The sequence below is a fragment of the Salmo salar genome, chromosome 06 (assembly GCF_965601325.2).
Source record: "Salmo salar chromosome 06, fSalSal1, whole genome shotgun sequence".
NCBI lineage: Eukaryota > Metazoa > Chordata > Actinopteri > Salmoniformes > Salmonidae > Salmo > Salmo salar.
Window position 1 is genome coordinate 75,946,688 of NC_138296.1, and position 13,318 is coordinate 75,960,005.

The 13,318-nt window shown below is 41.2% G+C and overlaps 1 protein-coding gene across 3 annotated transcripts; it reads left to right on the forward strand.

The window, feature by feature from the left end:
• Positions 1–6,941: 6,941 nt before the first annotated feature.
• Positions 6,942–13,318, forward strand: ppil6 (peptidylprolyl isomerase (cyclophilin)-like 6). 3 transcript variants are annotated; one of them, XM_014205490.3, is made up of 8 exons: positions 6,942–7,102; positions 11,316–11,411; positions 11,574–11,762; positions 11,936–11,998; positions 12,098–12,245; positions 12,458–12,517; positions 12,675–12,810; positions 13,053–13,318. In XM_014205490.3, the coding sequence occupies exons 1-8, from the start codon at positions 7,028–7,030 to the stop codon at positions 13,162–13,164; spliced, it is 879 nt and encodes a 292-aa protein (XP_014060965.1). In that variant the 5' UTR covers positions 6,942–7,027; the 3' UTR covers positions 13,165–13,318. The 3 variants fall into 3 exon arrangements, with proteins under 3 accessions (XP_014060965.1, XP_014060966.1, XP_014060964.1); XM_014205489.3 differs by lacking the exon at positions 6,942–7,102 and adding an exon at positions 10,678–11,181; XM_014205491.3 differs by lacking the exon at positions 11,316–11,411.

Genomic DNA, 13,318 nt, shown 5'->3' on the forward strand with positions numbered 1-13,318 from the left:
GTACCACCCCAAAGCCGTAAACACTGGCACCCTCATAGATATCATCCTAACCAATTTGCCCTCTAAATACACCTTTGCTGTTTTCAACCAAGATCTCAGCGATCACTGCCTCATTGCCTGCATCTGTAATGGGTCAGCGGTCAAACGACCTCCACTCATCACTGTCAAACGCTCCCTGAAACATTTCAGCGAGCAAGCCTTTCTAATCGACCTGGCCCTGGTATCCTGGAAGGATATTGACCTCATCCCGTCAATAGAGGATGCCTGTTTTTTTTTTTTTTAAATGCCTTCTTCACCATCTTAAATAAGCATGCCCCATTCAAGAAATGTAGAACCAGGAAAAGATATAGCCCTTGGTTCTCCCCAGACCTGACTGCCCTTAACCAACACAAAAATATCCTATGGCGTTCTGCATTAGCATCAAACAGCCCCCGTGATATGCAACTTTTCAGGGAAGTTAGAAACCAATATACACAGGCAGTTAGAAAAGCTAAGGCTAGCTTTTTCAAGCAGAAATTTGCTTCCTGCAACACAAATTCTAAAAAGTTCTGGGACATTGTAAAGTCCATGGAGAATAAGAACACCTCCTCCCAACTGCCCACTGCACTGAGGATAGGAAACTCTGTCACCACCGATAAACCCACTATAATTGAGAATTTCAATAAGCATTTTTCTACGGCTGGCCATGCTTTCCACCTGGCTACCCCTACTGCAGTCAACAGCACTGCACCCCCCACAGCTACTCGCCCAAGCCTTCCCCATTTCTCCTACTCCCAAATCCAGTCAGCTGATGTTCTGAAAGAGCTGCAAAATCTGGACCCCTACAAAATCAGCCGGGCTAGAAAATCTGGACCCTTTCTTTCTAAAATTATCTGCCGAAATTATTGCAACCCCTATTAGTAGCCTGTTCAACCTCTCTTTCGTGTCGTCTGAGATTCCCATAGATTGGAAAGCAGCTGTTGTCATCCCCCTCTTCAAAGGAGGGGACACTCTTGACCCAAATTGCTATAGACCTATATCCATCCTACTGCCTTTCTAAGGTCTTCGAAAGCCAAGTCAACAAACAGATTACTGACCATTTCGAATCCCACCGCACCTTCTCCACTATGCAATCTGGTTTCAGAGCTGGTCATGGGTGCACCTCAGCCACGCTCAAGGACTTAAACGATATCGTAACCGCCATCGATAAGAAACAATACTGTGCTGACGTTTTCATTGACCTGGCCAAAGCTTTCGACTCTGTCAATCACCACATCCTCATCAGCAGACTCAATAGCCTTGGTTTCTCAAATGATTGCGTCGCTTGGTTCACCAACGACTTCTCTGATAGAGTTCAGTGTGTCAAATCGGAGGGCCTGTTGTCCGGACCTCTGGCAGTCTCTATGGGGGTACCACAGGGTTCAATTCTTGGGCATCTCTTTTCTCTGTATACATCAATGATGTCGCTCTTGCTGCTGGTGAGTCTCTGATCCACTTCTACGCAGACGACACCATTCTGTATACTTCTGGCCCTTCTTTGGACACTGTTAAAAACCCTCCAGACGAGCTTCAATGCCATACAACTCTCCTTCCGTGGCCTCCAACTGCTCCTAAATACAAGTAAAACTAAATGCATGCTCTTCAACCGATCGCTGCCTGCACCTGCCCACCTGTCCTGCATCACTACTCTGGACGGTTCTGACTTAGAATATGTGGACAACTACAAATACCTAGGTGTCTGGTTAGACTGTAAACTCTCCTTCCAGACTCACATCAAACATCTCCAATCCAAAGTTAAATCAAGAATTGGCTTCCTATTTCACAACAAAGCATCCTTCACTCATGCTGCCAAATATACCCTAGTAAAACTGACCATCCTACCGATCCTCGACTTCGGCGATGTCATTTACAAAATAGCCTCCAATACCCTACTCAAGAAACTGGATGCAGTCTATCACAGTGCCATCCGTTTTGTCACCAAAGCCCCATATACTACCCACCACTGCGACCTGTACGCTCTCGTTGGCTGGCCTTCGCTTCATAATCATTGCCAAACCCACTGGCTCCAGGTCATCTACAAGACCCTGCTAGGTAAAGTCCCCCCTTATCTCCGCTCACTGGTCACCATAGCAGCACCCACCTGTAGCACGCGCTCCAGCAGGTATATCTCTCTGGTCACCCCCAAAGCCAATTCCTCCTTTGGCCGTCTCTCCTTCCAGTTCTCTGCTGCCAATGACTGGAACGAACTACAAAAATCTCTGAAACTGGAAACACTTATCTCCCTCACTAGCTTTAAGCACCAGCTGTCAGAGCAGCTCACAGATTACTGCACCTGTACATAGCCCATCTATAATTTAGCCCAAACAACTACCTCTTCCCCTACTGTATTTATTTATTTTATTTTGCTCCTTTGCACCCCATTATCTCTATTTCTACTTTGCACTTTCTTCTACTACAAATCTACCATTCCAGTGTTTTACTTGCTATATTGTATTTACTTTGCCACCATGGACTTTTTTGCCTTTACCTCCCTTATCTCACCTCATTTGCTCACATCGTACATACTTATTTTTCCACTGTATTATTAACTGTATATTTGTTTTACTTCATGTGTAACTGTGTTGTTGTATGTTGTCGAACTGCTTTGCTTTATCTTGGCCAGGTCGCAATTGTAAATGAGAACTTGTTCTCAACTTGCCTACCTGGTTAAATAAAGGTGAAATAAAATAAAAATAAATAAAATAAAATGTTGGAAGAACAAACTCAGTTTGTTGAAAGTCCTCCAATTGTTGACATGGCTGGCTGCGTTTTTCTACCATCGGAAACGTCAGGAAGATTGCCCATTATTTTGTTTTTTCTAAGGACCTAGAAAACTGAGGCAGTGGGAGAACCTATTCAAGTAAGTAAATATATTGAAAGTGATCAAAAGTTATGCATTATCTAGCTTACTACAGAAACTTAGTGTGCAGGCTAACTCAAATGAGCTGCTAACATAATGTTAGATAGTTAGCTAACTTTACATACGGTATAACGTTACCTAGCTACGTGAATTAAATATCACTAGCTTGCTAACTTCATATTAGCTAGTTAGCTATCTTGATGTATTTATCGTTTCAGCCCCAAATGTATTGGTTGGTAGATAGCTAGCTAACGGCCATGGAAGAGGGTGACAGGATTAGCTAGCACTTCCAGCTGTCACAAAGGGCAGAGTAGGCTACTCTGGATAGAGCAGGTAAATTTGTGGTAGGGCATTATGAAACTATTCTCCAGTTCCTAGCGAGAAAAACTAATGACAGCGAGATAAAGCAACTTAATATTCAGGGATGTCTAACTTTATTATAATGCAGCGTGATGTTTTCTGTCCTCAGATACAGAGAGCCATCAAATCCTGTCTGCAGATGAACAGGTGCCAATGAATGTCCCAAGAGAATAAGGGTACATACAGTGCATTCGGATAGTATTCAGACCCCTTCCCTTTTCCCACATTTTGTTACGTTAGTCTTATTCTAAAATGTATTAAATACCCCCCCCCATCTACACACAATACCCCATAATGACAAAGTGAAAACAGGTTTAGACATTTTTGCAAATATACAAAACACAGAAATCCCTTATTTACCTAAGTATTTAAACCCTTTGCTATGAGATTCGAAATTGAGCTCAGGTGCAGCCTGTTTCCATTGATCATCCTTGATGTTTCTACAACTTGATTTGAATACACCTGTGGTAAATTAAATTGATTGAATATGATTTGGAAAGGCACACATCTGTCTATATAAAAGGTCCCACAGTTGACAGTGCATGTCAGAGCAAAAACCAAGCCATGAGGTTGAAGGAATTGTCCGTAGAGCTCCGAGACAGGATTGTGTCGAGGCACTGATCTGGGGGAAGGGTAGCAAAAAATGTCTGCAGCATTGAAGGTCCCCAAGAACAGTGGCCTCCATCATTCTTAAAAATGGAAGAAGTTTGGAACCACCAAAACTCTTCCTAGGGCTGAGCAATCGGAGGAGAAGGTCAGGGAGGTGACCAAGAACCGATTGTCACTGACATTGTTCATCTGTGGAGATGATTGGGCTTCTGGAAGGTTCTCCCATCTCTGCAGCACTCCACCAAGCAGGCCTTTATGGTAGAGTGGCCAGACAGAAGCCACTCCGTAAAAGGCACATGACAGCCTGCTTGAATTTTCCAAAAGGTTCCTAAAGTACTCTCAGACCATGAGAAACAAGATTCTCTGATCTGATAACCCTTTGGCCTGAATGCCAAGCGTCACCTCTGGAGGAAACCTGGCACCATCCTTGTGGGAATGTTTTTTAGTGGCAGGGACTTGGAGACTAGTCAGGATCAAGGGAAAGATTAACAGAGAAAAGTACAGAAAGATCGATGAAAACCTACTGCAGAGCGCTCAGGACCTCCGACTGGGTCGACGGTTCACCTTCCAACAGGACAACGACCCTAAACAGAACAGCCAAGACAACACAGGAGTGGCTTCGGGACAAGTCTCTGAATGTCCTTGAGTGGCCCAGCCAGAGCCCGGACTTGAACCCTATCGAACATCTCTGGAGAGACCTGAAAATAGGTGTGCAGCGACGCTCCCCATCCAACCTGACAGAGCTTGAGGGGATCTGCAGAGAAGAATGGCACGCATGTATTTGGAATTTCTCGTAATCTTTTAGCATCATACCCAAAAAGACTCAAGGCTGTAATCGCTGCCAAAGGTGCATCAACAAATGGTCTGAATACTTATGTAAATGTGTTCAATGCCAGATATTTTTATGCAACAAGGTCTGAGTGGCACTTGGAGGTGCTAATGAAGATGGTTTGCCTAAGACTACCAAAATTACATTAAACACATTTAGCATACATAGTCAAATTGTAAAAAGAAAATAGTTGACCTATAAGAATACATTTTATTCAATGGGGCTAGGCAAAGCAGAGATGACAATACTTTTCATTTTACCCATATAACAATATAGCTTGTTAAAGTACAATACATTTACAATATCATAAACAATAGTTTTACACCTTCCAAATTACATTTTATATATTAATATGGTGTAAGGGGGCACTTTTTCCATGACGACAAGGTGAAGGTGCTCTACTCAAATGGCACAACAGAATCGTTTAGATTGATCAAAGCACAGCATATAACAACCATGTTGTATAATTGAGGGATGTCTCCTTTCATATCTGGAAAATGGCGAAGAAGTAGAAACTGATGCTGCTGCAGCATTGCTCATCTTCACAGTGGTAATCCAGTTGACATGGGTGTCTTGATAGGTCAGCTGGTGAACCTACATTAGGACAAATTAAAAGCCCACCTGATTTTAGAATGTCACCTATACCACCAGGGCTCTTAATTGTTTGGTTGTGTTTAATTCGTTCAGGTGTTTTAGTGTCCTAAAAATTAAATTTGTTGGGCTTGAACAACCAATAGTCGGTACAGGTTGTGCTATCCCATTGAGGCCTTTGTCCTATGCTGCAATGTCCATACATTTTCCTTCCTCTTATGAATAAAGTTCAACAAATTATCTTAGTTTTATCATATGAATATGATAACCACAAGTTCTGGCAATAATGTCCTCTGGGCTGTATGGACATAATATTGTACAATTTGCATCTCCCATTTTCATGGTCATGGCTAGAAGGGATCCAGCTTTTGTCAAATTAACGTCATATTTGACATTTCGTAGCAGATTATGATCATTTAGGCAGCAGGTTAGGAAAAGGGTTAGCTAAAATGTACTTTTGACAAAAGTTGGCTCCCTTTTAGCAAGGACCCTTTTTTCATAGGCCTAGATTACATGGTTACATTCAAGACAAGGTTGTTTTTATTGATCAGTAGTGTAGGCCTCTGCTACCATCGTATGAAAAAAGATTCTGAAAATGTCACCAGTCATAAAGTGTAGTAGAATTGCATGAAATGTTTATCAAAGGCCACATTTTCCCAGGAAAGAGCTCTGATATAGCATATAAACCTATACCACTACGCGCTTATTAAATAGCCTAAATTATTACTATCCAATCTACTCATAACATTAGGAATAGTAGGCTTGTCTGCAAATATACGATGATAGAGGCATGCAATCCTTTGTTATAAAGGGGCATTTTTAATGGTGAAAAATAGCTTCCCCAAAACTTTAAACTCACATGACACATGTTAGTTGCTAGACTACAAGCCATCTAGCTAGCTAATTTTGGCTAACTTAGTGTTGTTGTTAACACTTGGTTAGCATAACAGCCAAACTAAATTCGAAATCGTTCAGACTTGACTTACCAGTGATTAAATGATCGTAACAGACCCGTTACTGATAGCTGTCTGGGTTCAGGTCTTGACAGGCAAAAAGGTTTCTTCTCTTATCTGACAGTTCTTGAGTCTTACCTTGGTGTCACCAATGGTGTTTCATGATTGCGGGGATTCTGTAAACATATATTTTTTCCTGTTGGCTTTCCTGTCCTGTTAGTGAAGGCAAATACTCTATTTGATAGATCAAATAGTTTTAGGCACTGTTATTATGCAGTTTGGGGAAGCCACTCAGCTGTTGTTGTCTGACGAATTAATGCGGTGGTTTCCAACGTGGCCACCAGGACGCTTTTTATGTTAACTGCAAGCCCTCTATAGACCAATAAGAAAGAGTTCCAAACCTCTCTGCCAATAACAGCGTTTTCCGTTTCCCCCTCCCCACTCAGACCACTCCAGTCCCAGCAAAATTATTGCATGAGAAATTGCTCTCTTGTTTTCAATCACAGTAAGGTACTTCATTGTTACCCAGAAAATATTTGATATTGAGATTTTTTTTTAAAAGTCTGCATTTGACCTTCAAACCATGGAGATCCTATTAAATTAATATAGCTGCATTCCAAGCACACCCTCTCCCCTCAAATTAAGTGGACACATCTGATTAGAGTTGACACTTGCAGGGCGAGTGAAGAATTAATTAATTTTAAAAGGACCGCTCTTGCCCGGATATTTGTCACTCGTTCATCCCACGGTTGTGTTTTCAGTCATCATGGAACTATTGTGTGTGCCTTACATGCGCTACAGTCAATTATGATTGCATTTCATATCTTGACTAGAAGACAACGTATCCTCAGACATCGAATGTTAGCCATCCTACTATATCAGGTAAATCCAAAGTTACAATGTATAAGTGTGATGTCAGGGAAAGTTATGTTCGCAAGTTAACGTTTCCAAAAGCTAACCAAACAAAAACAGAATTACTTTTATGATACGTGTTTGAGCCGTCATGTGCATTAGCACTATTTCGAACTTATTTACATTCGTTTTTACTTACTTGTATGTTGACTTCTCCATATTAATTTTGGCTTTACATTTTGGCATACTTTTCTTAGCGGATGTATAATCATCGCGAATTTAATTATGGGGCATTTCAGGCCCCAAAGTTGACATAATTTTACACTCGCAAACTCCATTAAAAACGAGGGCTGAGAGGCTTACGTTGCAAACTTCCCCTGCTTGGCGAATCATTTGGACTGATACAAATATGGCCCAAGGGCATAGGACTGAGGGTTTAGGGCCGAGGGCTGTCTACTTTGAGTTTGAAATGCAGCCTACGTCATAAACCCTCAAAGTTCCACAATGGAATAAATGGCAGCCATGTTGGACGTATTGGACAGGGATAAATCCAAACCAGTCTAATTGGAATGAATGGCAGTAGAGCCATAATCTTGATTTTACTTATGCGGGGAAAAGTCATGTGATATTAGAAATTGTGTAATAGAATTATTGTCAACCTAAAATATTGTAATAGAATTATAACAGTTTATGGTTTTATACCAAATTTCTGTATAAATGGCCTCTAAAATATGTAAACAGCTGACCTTTATTCCATCATAAGAAGGTTCATGTCCATTCTCGTATTCTAATTCTATGTACTTTATTCATTTTTATGAGAACCTGTAGTCTGGGTACCAGTCTGTTTACCTAGCATTCCACTCCTTGTTGTGCTAAATAGACTGACCTTTCTGCCATCTTCAAATATGAACATTCTATCACAGTTTCTAAACCATACTGTACTGTCTTTGATTCTATCATTAATGAGCTCAGGGAGAACAGAGGATTTAATCCTGATTCGATAAAACTCACAGCTATCATCCCATCACAACGATTATGCAAATATTGGAACTCTATCACTTTTTTTCCTCCACAGATCATGTTGGTATGCAACTGTTTTTTGTTTGGTTTTATCTGGGTAGTGGACAGTCACAAAAGCAATGTTGTGTATAAACCCTGGATGACTGACAGGGGGCACTGTATTGAAGCTGCCACGCAGCCACCTTGGCACTCTTCAATTTAAAAAAATATATTTAGGACTCTATAGAAATGCATTTATTAATGTCTACATTCGTTTTTGACACGTTTATTCAATTTGTCACCTTAATGCATACTTTTAAATTACAGTGAGGTAAACATTTAAAATTTAGACAGCAGTAATGTTACTGTCCCCACTACAACAAAAAAGATACTTACTGTAAATACATGTAATTTTGTCCTTAACATTTAATTATATTACTGTACAATTCCATTCATTCATATGGAGGACTGCTCCTGCTAGGAAGTGCCAATATGGGTGACCGGTGGCCTGTCAATGGCCAATCATTAGCATCAGCAAACCAGGGTTTATATACAGTTGAAGTCGGAAGTTTACATATAGACATAGGTTGGAGTCATTAACTCGTTTTTCAACCACTCCACGAATTTCTTGTTAACAACCTATCGTTTTGGCAAGTCGGTTAGGACATCTACTTTGTGCATGACACAAGTAATTTTTCCAACAATTGTTTCAGACAGATTATTTCACTTAATTCACTGTATCACAATTCCAGTGGGTCAGAAGTTTACATACACTAAGTTGACTGTGCCTTTCAAACAGCTTGGGAAATTCCAGAAAATGATGTCATGGCTTCTGATAGGCTTATTGACATCATTTGAGTGAATCGGAGGTGTACCTGTGGATGTATTTCAAGGCCTACCTTCAAACTCAGTGCCTCTTTGCTTGACATCATGAGAAAATCAAAAGAAATCAGTCAAGACCTCAGGAGAAAAAAAATTGTAGACCTCCACAAGTCTGGTTCATCCTTGGGAGCAATTTCCAAATGCCTGAAGGTACTACGTTCATCTGTACAAACAATAGTTTGCAAGTATAAACACCATGGGACCACGCAGCCGTCAAACTGCTCAGGAAGGAGACGCGTTCTGTCTCCGAGAGATGAACGTACTTTGGTGCGAAAAGTGCAAATCAATCCCAGAACAACAGAAAAGGACCTTGTGAAGATGCTGGAGGAAACGGGTACAAAAGTATCTATATCCACAGTAAAACGAGTCCTATATCGACATAACCTGAAAGGCCGCTCAGCAAGGAAGAAGCCACTGCTCCAAAACCGCCATAAAAAAGCCAAACTACGGTTTGCAACTGCACATGGGGACAAAGATCCTACTTTTTGTAGAAATGTCCTCTGGTCTGATGAAACAAAAATAGAACTGTTTGGCCATAATGACCATTGTTATGTTTGGAGGAAAAAGGGGGAGGCTTGCAAGCCGAAGAACATCCATCCCAATCGTGTAGCACGGGGGTGGCAGCATTGTTGTACGGGTGTTTTGCTGCAGGAGGGTCTGGTCCACCTCACAAAATAGATGACATTATGAGGCAGGAAAATTATGTGGATATATTGAAGCAACATCTCAAGACATCAGTCAGAAAATTGAAGCTTGGTTGCAAATGGGTCTTCCAAATGGACAATGACCCCAAGCATACTTCCAAAGTTGTTTCAAAATGGCTTAAGGACAGCAAAGTCAAGGTATTAGAGTGGCCATCACAAAGTCCTGACCTCAATCCCATAGAACATTTGTGGGCAGAACTGAAAAGGCCTGTGTGAGCAAGGAGGCCTACGAACCTGACACAGTTACACCAGCTCTGTCAGGAGGAATGGGCCAACATTCATCCAACTTATTGTGGTAATCTTGTGGAAGGATACCCAAAACGTTTGACCCAAGTTAAACAATTTAAAGGCAATGCTACCAAATACTAATTGAGTGTATGTAAACTTCTGACCCACGGGGAATGTGATGAAAGAAATAAAAGCTGAAATAAATAATTATTTCTACTATTATTCTGACATTTCACATTCTTACAATAAAGTGGTGATCTTAACTGACCTAAAACAGGGAATTTTTACTAGGATTAAATGTCAGGAATTGTGAAACTGAGTTAATGTATTTGGCTAAGGTGTATGTAAACTTCAACTGTACGTCATTGGTCAAAAGTTGCTAGCACACAAAGTTCTCAAACTATACTGAACAAAAATAACTTAACATGTAAAGTGTTGGTCCCATGTTTCATGAGCTGAAATTAAAAAATCCCTGAAATATTCCATATGCACAAAAAGCTTCTTTCTCTCAAATTTTGTGCACAAATTTGTTTACAGCCCTAGTTGGTGAACATTTCTTCTGTGTCAAGATAATCCATCCACTTGACAGGTTGCACGTTGCGTTTTATATGTGTTCAGTATAAATACGTACTGCAATTCCAACCACAACGTCTTAGCTTTGATTTTGTTTTTGACTTTGTTGTTAAAATTCAAATTCTATTTTCGAGACTCCACGTGTTGTCGTGGGATTATGCTTTGTTTAACAACCAATCAGTAACTCCGTCACAAACCCAATACAAGAAGTGAAGTGGAATATTATGCCATGTTAAAAACAACTGGGAAATGTCCGACATCTGACTTCAGTGCGTTCATTACAACTGGGAACTCGAAGGAAAAAAAGAGTTCTGACTGGGAAAAATCGTTGTGAACGGTCATCCAACTCGGAATTCCAAGTCTGAAACTCGGGCATATTTCTAAAGCGCTGACTTTCCGACCTGAATATCACAGACGTCATTATTTGACCTCGTTTTTTCCCGAGATCCCAGTTGTCCTGAAAGCACCATTGGCTAAACAGACTACCAGTTACTAAACCGGACCCCATGCTAGACAAGATCCTGTACTGTCAACAAACGAAAACTTCATTTTAGCTCGTGACTGCAATGTTACCATGGATACGTCTGGTTTACAAACACCTCTGGGCTGTCAAATTATATTGCAGCCCAATTGAAATAGCCAATCATGACTTCTGAAGTTTACCTGGAAATCGTGGGTTTGATGAAAGAACACCATTTTCAAATTGCGAAGAGCATTGCCGAGGTAACTTTCAGCTTCAAAGTAAAGTTTAAATATAGACATTCTGGCAAACCAACCAGGTTAGCTAGCTAGCTAAGGCTATCCAGCATGAGCACTGACAGACTGAGCAGACCAAATCATGTTTTATGTCAACACAGGGACTGAAACAGAAGTTTCCCACCTCGTTTTTGGATCCAACAATTCGTCCATTACTCGAATGTGACTGGCATGTGTATCTAACCAATAAGAAAAGGGTGGGTATATTTTGAGTATATGTATTTGAATAATAGACTTAAATGCAGAATAATGCTTCGCTAAGTAGTGTGATGTATGGCTTGAGCTGTGGTGTGCATTAGTCAACATTAGTATTATGAATTGTTGAGTTAAACTGCATCCTTTAACATTTTCAAACCAAGGAGCTGAAAGGGGAGGTGTGGCAGTTCTCCAGCAACCTAATGTGTTTCGTGAATGGTTGTCTCCTTGGCAACGAGAAGGACCTGACCAGCTGGGCTGAGAAGCAGTGGGAGTTTACACTTATCCGTCCACATGCACTATACCTGGCCCTCGCTGACGACTACTACTCTAAACACCTCAACAGCACTGGGGCAAGTCTAGTCTACACACTGTACTTGCATAGGATTAGGATAGTGTGACACCATAGACCATGAAACACACAGACAGACAGTGCAGTTACTACAGCAAGCCCCATGGCCCTAAAGTACTTTATAACAGTGACATCATACCTACAACATGACATCCTCTCTCGCTTCCACCACAGCACACGTTTGTCTACATGGACGTTTCGATCCGAGGGGAATCGGTTGGGAGATTACTGTTTGAGGTGAGACTGTCATTTGTAACCATTGATCTGACTGGACCTGAATGGTTAAAGAAGTTGGTCCAGAGTTGTATTGACAGCGTGGGTCTTCTGTCTCCCCAGCTGTTTACAGAGCTGTGTCCGAAGACGTGTAAAAACTTCCAGGCTCTGTGTACAGGGGAGGCAGGCCTGTCACAGAGTGACTTAATGCTGTCCTACAAGGGTTCTGTGTTCCATCGTGTGGTGCCCAACGGCTGGATACAGGGGGGAGGTACGGTCTACCAGGTCCTCTATCTGAAAGTCACTCCTATAGGCCTACATTGATAAGAAAGGACATACCTGACTGTATTTGACTTGCCATTGAGTCCATACTCTATCTGTTTGCTGTCATATCGGTAAGTTTTAATTGAGTCATCATACGTCAATATTTACTTTGTCAGTACACAGACACACACCACTTGATGTCATATTTCCCTATTGCAGATATTTCGGCACCAGGCAAAGGCAACGGAGGGGAGTCAATCTACGGGCCAACTTTTGAAGGTATAGACACAGGCCTTACAAATCAAGTTACTACTCTACAGTATTAATACACATGCCTAGGGAAATGTATTCGAGTAAGTAAGTATAGGGAGATGTATTAGGATGTATGTCTATTTACTGTCTCCACACTAACATGTACCTGTGGGATCTCTGCTAGATGAGAGCTTTGCAGTCTCCCACAGTAGGAGGGGCATCCTGGGAATGGCCAACCAGGGTCCTCATAGCAACAGCTCTCAGTTCTACATCACCCTGCAGCCCGCCTTTTGGATGGACAGAAAATATGTGGCTTTCGGGTGTGTACGTCTCTAACGATGTGTGATATAGTGCTGTTAGTTGAATGAATTGTATGTTTGTGTACTGCTATAGTGTAGTGTTTGTACTGCTTGTGTCTCGGTTTTGTGTGCGAGCCTAAAGGTTTAGAACAATCTTTTGGGTGTCAACGTTTAACGACCTCTGTGGCGTTGGGACTGATATACTGTATGTCTGTATTTTGTACCTGATATTCAGATGTTTTCATATTCTCTTTGTTTTGTAGTCAAGTGGTTGAAGGCACAGAGGTTCTGAGGAGACTTGAGGAAGTCCCAACCTACAATGAAAGACCCAAACAAGACTGTAAAGTAGCAGACTGTGGAGTGTTTGAACCCTGACATTACCTTAACTGCACATTTTTATTAAAACCCAGTTTGACATAACTGGTCCAGCTCTATTTTATTCTTGGTATATTCAGTTAAGCTCAGTTAATTAAAGCTTTAGTCACTGGGGAATTGGATTTGTAATAAATATACACAGTACCATTCAAAA